The 9,422-nt window shown below is 51.6% G+C and overlaps 1 protein-coding gene across 6 annotated transcripts in view; it reads left to right on the top strand.

The window, feature by feature from the left end:
* Nucleotides 1-9,422, top strand: part of Aqp7 (aquaporin 7) — a 32,199-nt gene that overhangs the window by 13,549 nt on the left and 9,228 nt on the right. The window contains exons 1-4 of one of the 6 annotated variants that reach the window (XM_033759237.1): nucleotides 3,837-3,913; nucleotides 5,458-5,517; nucleotides 6,419-6,469; nucleotides 9,032-9,149. In XM_033759237.1, coding sequence (XP_033615128.1) covers nucleotides 6,444-6,469; nucleotides 9,032-9,149 — 144 coding nt within the window. In that variant the 5' untranslated portion in view covers nucleotides 3,837-3,913; nucleotides 5,458-5,517; nucleotides 6,419-6,443. Of the gene's footprint in view, nucleotides 1-3,822; nucleotides 3,914-4,018; nucleotides 4,043-5,442; nucleotides 5,539-6,418; nucleotides 6,470-9,031; nucleotides 9,150-9,422 lie in introns of those variants that run through there. The other 5 variants (XM_010619206.3, XM_033759240.1, XM_033759236.1 and 2 more) reach the window with 5 other exon arrangements.

Below are 9,422 nucleotides of genomic sequence, written 5' to 3'. Positions count from 1 at the left end.
TCATTTGCCCTACTGTTTGCCATTGGTGAACTGGAAGTCTGTCCTTGTGTCTTGCTTAAGTGTTTTCTCATTTTAATTTTTGTTGTCGGACTGTCCTTGGTTTAATCTCTGGATTATCACCCAAATCTTCCTGATATAGCTGCTCCCTAGCTTCTGTGTCTCTAACGACTCACAGACATTCTCATCTTCATAACATCAGAGAAAACAGCTCATCAAATCAACTGCAATGCTTTACCCCAACTGATACCATCAGCAACACATTAAGATCAAGCACAACTTGGACACTGACCACCGGTGGTAGTCACTAGTCTATCACCCTTAAATCATTTGAATTAAGTTGAAATCAAGAAGCAGTCCAGAACATGTCTGCAGTGAACACAATTTCAATATAGTGTATTTACCATTTAATGGCTCAGACAGAGCGAGGATGCAAGACCCCTGATCTCAGTTAGCTGATGGCTGAACCCCATGATGCTGACTGACCTCAGGCTGCAAGGCCCAGATTGAGTCCCAACTTTCTGAATGGTTGATTCCACAACGTTCTATTACAGGTTTCCCACGTCCTTTCTTTAAAGATGTTCAAAGTTGGGAACTCAGAAAAATACACTTGATGACCATCTCTTCCTCTGCAGAGTGGGTTCAAAGACTGGCACAGTCAGGAGGTCTGAGAGTGTGGGGGGGGATATTAGGGGGTTCAGGAGCGCCTGGGTGGTTACCTTCCCAGTGCTTCAGCGATGGCGGCTGGGTCTGGAGCAGGCGTGGCTCCTTCCCGCGGTGGATGGGGCCCAGGCTACCTTCTTGGTGCTTGAGTGATGGCGGCTGGGTCGGGAGCAGGTGTGGCTCTCACAAATAAATCTTTTAACTCTATTTCATCTGAGGCCTGAGAAGCAGGGACTGAGCTGGAGTTGTTTGGTGAATTTAATGTCCAGCTAGGATTTAAACCCAGATCAGTGTGCAAGGCACACAAGGAAGGGTCTTCACCACAGCTTAGAGTGAGATTTGCCAGCTTTAGCAAATAAAAATATAGGCCACTCAGTTAAATATGACTTCTAGGAGTTGGGGAGTGTTGCTCAGGGTGAGAACTTGCATGAGGCCATGGGTTTGATTACCAATACTATGAAAATAGTCTAGAGAAAAATGAATGATTTTTTATTATAAGTATGTCCCAAATTTTGTTTCTTTGAAACTCAAATTCAATTGTCTTTTTCCCTGCTACTAGAGATCTGCTACAGGGTCTTTGCACTGAACTACACTGCCAACCCTTTTTATTTTTGGGTCTAAGCTGCTAAATTGTCCAAGTTGGGCTCAAACTTTAGATCCTCCTGCCCCAGCCTCCCAGAATGCTGGGATTACAGGAGTGTGCCACTACACTCTGCTGAATGCTTTATAACTCTGAGCCCTGATTCCCACTCTTGTGGCTCCTTTAGCAACCTCTTCTCTTTCCACAGTTGACCTTTCTCTCCTCCTTACCCCTTGTCTCTCTCTTTTTCAGAGAGGGAGCTCTGAGCTACATCTCCAGCCCTCTTAATTTTTAAAAATTTGAAACTGGGTCTCAGGAAATTGCCCAAGATGCCTCCCGATTAGCTGGTGTGACAGGCATGGGACAGCATGTCCAGCGCCCCCAGGTGGCCTTCTGCCCCCTCAGCCTCCGTGTTTTTGGCACAGTGGTCAGGCTCTTCCCCGCCAGCTTATCATGACAGCTCTCTGCAGACCCCTGCCTGGCCACCAACACCCATCTCTGGGACCAGAGTTGCTGCTTTGGCAGCCCCAGTGTCTCGGTTTTCATTTCCTTCCCATCTGGTACTTCTCATTTCCTCTCCTGTCCCCCAGAATCCTGACTCTTAAGTCAGATTCCCAGGTCTGAGCCCAGATTCATCTGCGCCCCTACCTGTTGGATGCTCAGGGCCCCAGGTGGAAGACTTCCCTCTTTGATTAGAACCTTTGGTGGCTCCTTGACCCTTAGGATAAAATCAGAAACAAAGCCTCTAAGGTAACCTTGTTGACTTCAGTTCTCTTTAAGACACTCTCTGTTCCCAGAATAGACTTTTTTCACAGAACCATTGGGCTTCAAGGAGCTTCAAATGTCATTGATCTCTTTCCCTGGCTCATTTTAGAGGACTCAGTTCCAGGTCACCCCTTCTGGAGGGCACTTATCCCTTCTAGACTGGATTATTCCTTTTGTGTGTGTGTGTGTGTGTGTGTGTGTGTGAGAGAGAGAGAGAGAGAGAGAGAGAGAGAGAGAGAGACAGGGTTTCTCTATGTAGTTCAAACTCATGATGATCCTCCTGCCTCAGCCTCCCAAGTGCTGGGACTACAGGTATATAACACCATGCCTGGTTGAGACTGGGTTATTCCTTATCACTAAGTTACCTTCTGCTTGCCTGGAACTGTCTTCTCCACCTCTTGGTTCCCAGCATCCAGTGTAGTAAATGTGCCTCAAGGCCTGATCCCGACATGGATTCCAGTTCCCTCTCACAAACCTGACACCAGCCCAATCTAACTCTGCCCCAGCTCTGACCAAACTTGAGACCCCCCAGCTCCCTTTTGACCTTACCTTATCCTTGACCCTAACAGCACACCTAAGACAGGACTAGGCAAGTGTCCCCTCTTACAGCAGTACGTCCTCCTCAAAGGAAGGGACACAGCATCCTGAGCCTCCTTAAGATCTGCAGAGGGAGTGAGAGACAGAACCTCAGACTTCTGGGGCTCAGGGGAAGTTCATTCCTAAAGGAGGGCTTCTGACTAGGAAGCCTGGCCCTGTAGCCTATCCCCACCTCTTCCTGCAGGGACCTATAGGGAAATTGGGATGGGGTGTATCGGGATTGGCAGTGGGGCCGTGCAGGTTACAGACCTGGCCTGATCTCTGGCACCCTCTAGAGGACAGTTTCATTCCCAAATTGGAGTGTTGGGCCAGCAAATCCTATACCCTCTCCTACGAAAGGATTGTTGGCCCCAGAAGAGCCCTGGACTACTGCCCACTACCCACCACTCCACTGGCAGGTGTCCTCACAGTGTGTATGGCAGGATTTCACCAGCTCAAATCCCCAATTGCCTGCCCTGTCCTTCCAGGCCTAGGCAGGCCCCACTGCTAGTCTAGGCTCCCCCCGACCCACCTCAGTGACTGAGTTCCCACAGTCCTAAGTGGGAGCCTCCTACTGGCCCAGCTTTGATTTCTATGTGGAGGCCTTGCCTTTCCCAAGGGAGGTGTTTTCCTCAGGACAGGGTCTAGGTTTCCCCCTCCACTCTTGGACTGGGATTTTCCGGCAAATATGGCTTCTGTATCCCCTGTACTCTCAGGCTAGGGGCCCTGGGAGGACAGGCTGAGTCTCTCCTTCCCTAAGGACTGACCCAGGATCTCCTCCTCCAACCCTCCACTTGGCTGTTGATTCTGACATTTCTATCTCCAGTCCCAGTTCGGAATAGCTCTTCTTGTAGCTGGGGCTCAGGAGGCCTTGTAGACTTCCATGGGTCTGGACACCTGGAGCAGTTACCTCAGGCGCTGGCCCCAGAGACAGGCCCAACCCTTGGCTTGGAGGACTGAGACCTAGAGGGCCCTCCAGAAATTCTACTTCTTCCCTCATGAGGGCTGCCTCAGATCTCTGGCTCCATGGTGCTACTGGCCGAAGGAGGGATGCTATTTTGAGCAGTGTGTCTGGACATGGCTCAAGGGAGACCGGCCAAACCCCTGCCCTACTGACTTCACCCCTGGAAGAGCAGGAGAAGCACTCGGCCTCCCCTCCCCCACTGGGGAGGGCTGAGAAGAGGCGGGCTCTAGGGTGGGGACACAGGCAACAGAACCCCATCTGGCACAGCAGCTTGAGACAGGGACTGTCATGGAGGAACAAGATCAAGACCTGCTTTAATTGTGGAGCCCCCAGGGCAGGGTCTGAGAAATATAAAGGCATTCGGCAGAGTGAGTGGGGCTCCGGGCAGACTGGGACAGGGTGGCCTCCTCAGGTTACAAGCCAAGAAGAGTGATGCCCTTGGGACCATCAGGGAGGAGGCAGGACTGTTTGGGAGAGAGCGTCAGCTGGAGTTAAAGGTTTGGCTTCCTGTTCTCGTCGTTGTGTGACATGGGCACACCGCACTCTCTGGGCTTGAGTCTCCTTACCTGTGCGTTGCTGCTAAGAGGACCAGAATGCCTGGGTGGAGCAGAGATTAGGAGAATGTACTGAAAGGGCTCTCAGCACAGCACGGGAGCATTGCCAATTAGTTGAAGAAATCATTAATTGGCAAAGTGCAGCTCTGCCAGTGGTTCTCAGCCCATGGTGTTACAGCTCTGGGACTGCCTGTCTAGAGCCCTCGGCCCTTAATATTACAGCTCTAGAGCTCTAAGCCACCCCTAGCGCTAAGACTAACTCTGGGCAGCTATCTGGAGATTTACAAGGCTGGTCCCTGCCGCTGTGCGGTGCTGGGACTCTAGTGTGCCGCAGATTAGCGCAGGTTAACACCGCCACTTACTGCCTCTGCCAGATGCTGCTGGTCTCTGTCGCTGATCGCAGATCTTCACCGATTTCTGCCCCAGGTCTCTGGAACTCTTGACTAGTAGCCTTTAGTGTCTACGGCTCTTTCTAAAGCCACTCGCTTCACCCATACTACTTGTCATAAGAATCCAGCGTAGATTTACAGAATCTTTCAAGCTGCACTATCGGACAAATAAATTAGAGCAGATTTACAGAACACTAGAGTGGGGCTTTATTAGACAAGGCCTCTGCTGAAGCAGAGAAGTGGTGGGGGAAGGGTACAATTACCAGGGCAAGAGATGAAGCCTTCCCAGACCAACTGAAGGCAAGGGATGAAGGAGGCTTGTATAGCAGCAGGAGGCCTGTGATTGGCCCAAAGTCGAGCCTACTGATTCAAGCCTGCTGGTTGGTCCAAATTCAATTCCGCTGTTTGGTTCAAATGCATGCTGCTGCAGTCAGGGCAGATATCAACAGTGGGTGCGAGGTACAGGGCAGTCACAGCTGTACTGGCCACAGTTGGGGAAACCAACTACTTGATTGACAGCTGCTGAATCTCCTCGAAAATGGCGGGCTATAACCAGGGCTACCCCTGCTTTCCAGGAATATTCAGGAGGCCTAACGGTGTTAACCGCACCTTATTGGGGTCTGGGGATCTCGGGGTTGTTAACAATCGGCCCAGATCTTCCCCTGATATCTGCCTGTCTGGGACGGTTTCCCAACTCCTTCAGAGAGGGGGCAGCAGTGTGTGGATGGTGGGCAAAGGAGAGGGACACTGGGCGCAAGCAGAGCCACGGCTCCTGTCAGCGTGGCCTAGAAAGTGGCTTCTTGGTAACCTTGGGTGTAGGAGGACAGTGTTGCCCCAGTCCACCCTCAGGGGACCCAGTGAGAGTGAAGGGAAGCAAGGGGAACGGGTGGTGTTGCCACTGTCAGTTGAGCCTGCCCCTTCCTGCTGTCAGAGTTAAAGGCAAGCCTCAGGCTGTTTCTCCTGTCTCAGGGGTGGGAGGAGGACAGAGCTGACAACCAGCCCTCCTGGATCAAGGCAGAAGAGAGGCAGGTCAGAGATGGGTGGCTGCAGGTTTGCTGATTCTTTTCTCCCTCTGGGGGACTGGAGCTGGGGCTGGGGCTGGGGCTGGAGGGTATCTGTGATCGGGGGTTGGGGGTGTGCATTTGTGCTGCGGTTAGAGGGACTTGGGCTAGAGGACTCATAAGGTGGGGAAAACTGAAGGGGTATTTTCATGCTGTGAGTTTGTGAGAAAAATAGGAATACAAGGGGAGGTTTTAGGATGTGAGAGGGAAAAGTGCTCTAAGGAGGGGGCACGGGCTAAACGAATTTGCAGGACCTTATTGTGTTTGTGTGTATGGGGGGTCATAGGGAAAGGCTCTGGAAAATCAGTTTAAGTCAGCAGTGAGAAGAATTGAGGTTGGACTAAAGCAGTGGTGGTGAACCTATGGCACGTGTGCCACAGAGTGAACACAGAGCCCTCTGTCTGCAGGCAAGCCAAGTCACTGCAGCATCTCCCCAGCATCTGAGTATTCAGGCTTAATTGCAGTGTGGCACTTAGTGATAAAGAAGTGGGTGTTGGGTTGCAGTTTGGGCATTCGTCAATGCATTCTACATGGATGTGAGAGGCTGGAGCCACTGAGGGGAGGCTGTAGGCATTGCCTTGTCCAAACCTGGGTGGGATGCAGGGTTGGGAAGGTCAAGAGAACCTCTGAAGGTCCTGATCCAGAAGTCAAGGGTCCTGAGGCCAGCAAGGTGGCGGGGTGGGACTTCCGGGCCTCTCCCTATTGGCTGAAACACACTCACCCCTGCTCCTCCCTCCCATGCAGTTTGGCTGGGTTGAGGGAGGGGCACTAACAGGAGCTGCTGGTGCCTTCTGGGGAGTGAGGTCTCATGGGAATATGGGACAAGTTCTACGTTCCCCAGACCTAGTGACCTCTCTTTGGCTTCACAGCATCCAAAAGTCTGAAAGACAAAATATGGCTCAAGAAGGCAGGCAGAAGCGGTAAGTGCCCCATCCCTTCCCCTCATGTCAGTCCCATCTTCAGGTCAGCCATCTCAGTGCCTTCCCTGCCCTGCCCTCAGTCTCCCTCATGGCAGCTGCTCCCCTGGTTCCCCTCTTTTCTCCTTGCCTGGTGGCCCACAGGGTTCCAGGAGAAGGGCCTCTCCCACTAGTCTCTCCTGTCCCCATAGTGCAGCCAATCATGAGGCAGGGATGGGGCCCGGGGTGAGGGCAGTGGGATCTGAATGTTCCTGGGTAGGTGGCACTCAGCTGGACTGAACTCACCATCACCTGGCCTCTCAAGCTCTGCTCTCTTTGGCGTGAAACAGGAGCCAAAGTCATTGCACTGGCAAAAGCCCTCACTACATAGGTTGCTTTACCTCCCTGCCTACCCCTCCCCGAGCTTCACTTTCCTTACTCCAGCCATGCCACTTCCTCTTCCTTTGTTTTGTTTTGTTTTTCCTGGTACAGAGGATGATCCTAGGACTTTCACACTGAGCTATATCCCCAGTTGTTTTTCCCTTTTTCCTTCCTTCCCTCCTTTATTATTTCCTTCCTTAGTTTCTCCCTTTCTCTCTCCCTCCCTCCTTCTCTCTCTCTCTCTCTCTCTCTCTCTCTCTCTGTTTCTTTGTTTCTTTCCTTTCTTCCTGATACTGGGCATTGAACCTAGTGCCTTTGCACTGGGCCACATCCTTAGTTCCCTTTTAAATTTTTTATTTTATTTTGAGACAGATTCTCACTAAGTTGTTAAGTGCTCAGGCTAGGCTTGAACTTGTGATCCTCCTGCCTCAGCCTTCCCAGAGTGCTAGGATTACAGGCTTGCACCGCCACCATGCCTAGTCAGCTTCCTTTGCTTTCCGCAGGCTGGCTCAGAGTCCTGGGACTGTGCCTTCTGCCTGCGGTGCTCTTCCCACTGTCACTGCATGGCCTGCTCCTGCATGTCCTTGGTGTGCTTTCCAGTGTCGCCACCTCAGTGAGGCTGACCCTCACTACCCTCCTTGAAATCAGCCCCTCACACTCCCAGTTCCCCTTCCCATGCCCTACCTTTCCCACTTCACCTTCTAACACACATAGCACTTGCTCACTCCATTCCATTGCCATCACTCCCATGTGTGAAGGGATGTGCGCTTGTTTCTGTAGTCTTGTGAGGACAGGGCAGCTGGCTCCCTGTCTGTACTGATTGCTGTCTTCAGCCCATGTCTCCTTCCTGGGCTTTAGCCTCTGCTTCCAAATACCCACTGGTGCCCTAGAGACAGCCCAGGTCCCTGTTGAAAGCTACCTCCTCCACTGTCCCCAGGCCTACTCCTCTTCCTGTGGGCTCTGCTTAGACAAGGGTCACCTTTCCTCAGTTGCCCAAGCCAGAAGTTAAAGCCATGTCCTTTTTTGTTTTTGTTTTTTCCTAGCTAGAGATTGAACCCAGTGCTTTTGCCCTGAGCTACACCTCACCCTCAGCCCTATTTTTTCTACTACCCTTTTGTACGTTTCACTTTGGGACCAGGTCTCCCGAAGTTGTTAAGTTGCCAAGGCTGGGCTCAAACTTGCAGTCCTCCCGCCTCACCCTCCCAGACTGTGGGGATTACAGGCACGAGCTGAAAGCTGTGTCCTTGGTGTTTCCTTCTCTGCCTTAGATTTAGTCACCCATATTATAGATTGTGTCTGCCTCCTGCCATTGTTTCTGCCACCACCCTACTTCCTCATGGCCACTGTTTGCCCTCTTCTTTCTCCTAAACTTCAACCCTGTACCTCCCCAGTACAGATGTTGGGGCCTGAAACCCTCTTTTTCACCTATTCATCCAATCATGCAGTTATTGAATAAATATGTACCAAGTGCCAGGCACTACAGGAAACGGTGGGATCCCTCGAGCCTCAAGAGTCAGGTTTCCCATTCTCATTCATCCAGCCTGTCTTTCTTGCACATCTCCCATGCCTGGCACTGGTTAACATGGAGAATAAACCAGGAAGTAAGATCCCACCCCGCTGTTCCCTTCCTCCCTCTGTCTTGCCCATTCATTCACAAACATCTCTTGGTGCATTTTGCTGACTGCTCCTCTTCAGCAGCACTTGGCTCATGTTTCAGGCCTCACCGAGCCCAGCATCAGACTTTGTCACATCCCATGCAGTTTGCAGAGTGCCTCACTGTTGCCAGGTCCTGGCCTATGACCCTCAACCTCTAGAACCTGCAGACAGGCAGACAGACAGACAAACAGCTGAGCTTTACTTTCTAGCCTGCCTTCTCTGCTCTGCTTCTCCTCAGCAGCTCCTCACCACTGCAGGTTGTAATTTTAGTTCTCCAACTGTTCCTTCTGCGAAGTGGCTGCTTGGTGCGCCCTTCCCAGGGGTCCATTTCCTGCTAGAAGGAAGAAGGAGCCTGGCTGGGCCGTTTGCCTCAGTTCTCCGTGTCCCCGTGGCTCCCATTTCCAGGACAGGTGGCTGTCCTGGGCATAAGGAGGTGCTCTCGGCAAGGCTGATGGGTTACCTATTAACTCAGCCTGGAGTTGAAGGGCCGATGGGAGGTGGGTGGACTTGAGTCTCTTTTCTGTCCATGGGCTCGGGCTGCCACTTCAGGTCTACTTGCCGTTCCGAGATGGTCTGCTGGCCTGTGCTGAAGAGGATACAAGTGATACTGCGGAAGGAGATGGTGCGAGAATTCCTGGCTGAGTTCATGAGCACATATGTGATGATGGTGAGTGGGCGAGTGGCATGGGTAGGTGGGATACAACTCATGAACCCCTCCCTGCTGCTGACTCTGTGGATCGTATTGTTCTTTCCCTGCCCGAGCTGGGAGCCTCAGAAATAAGCAGAGGAATGTAAGGAGAGAAGCCTCTCTCATTATCTCTTTTTTTGGAAGTTTTGGGATTGAACCCAGGGTCTTCACACTGAGTTACATTCCCAGCCATCTTTTTTTTTTTTTTTTTTTTTTTTTTTTTTACTCGGGTGCTTTTTAAGACTCAGCATG

The sequence above is a fragment of the Fukomys damarensis genome, unplaced genomic scaffold (genome assembly GCF_012274545.1).
Source record: "Fukomys damarensis isolate Sample0158 unplaced genomic scaffold, DMR_v1.0_HiC HiC_scaffold_36, whole genome shotgun sequence".
In the NCBI taxonomy this organism is placed as follows: Eukaryota; Metazoa; Chordata; class Mammalia; order Rodentia; family Bathyergidae; genus Fukomys; species Fukomys damarensis.
The sequence above is the reverse complement of the archived record's forward strand: the minus strand, read 5'-3'. Positions and strand labels throughout refer to the sequence as shown.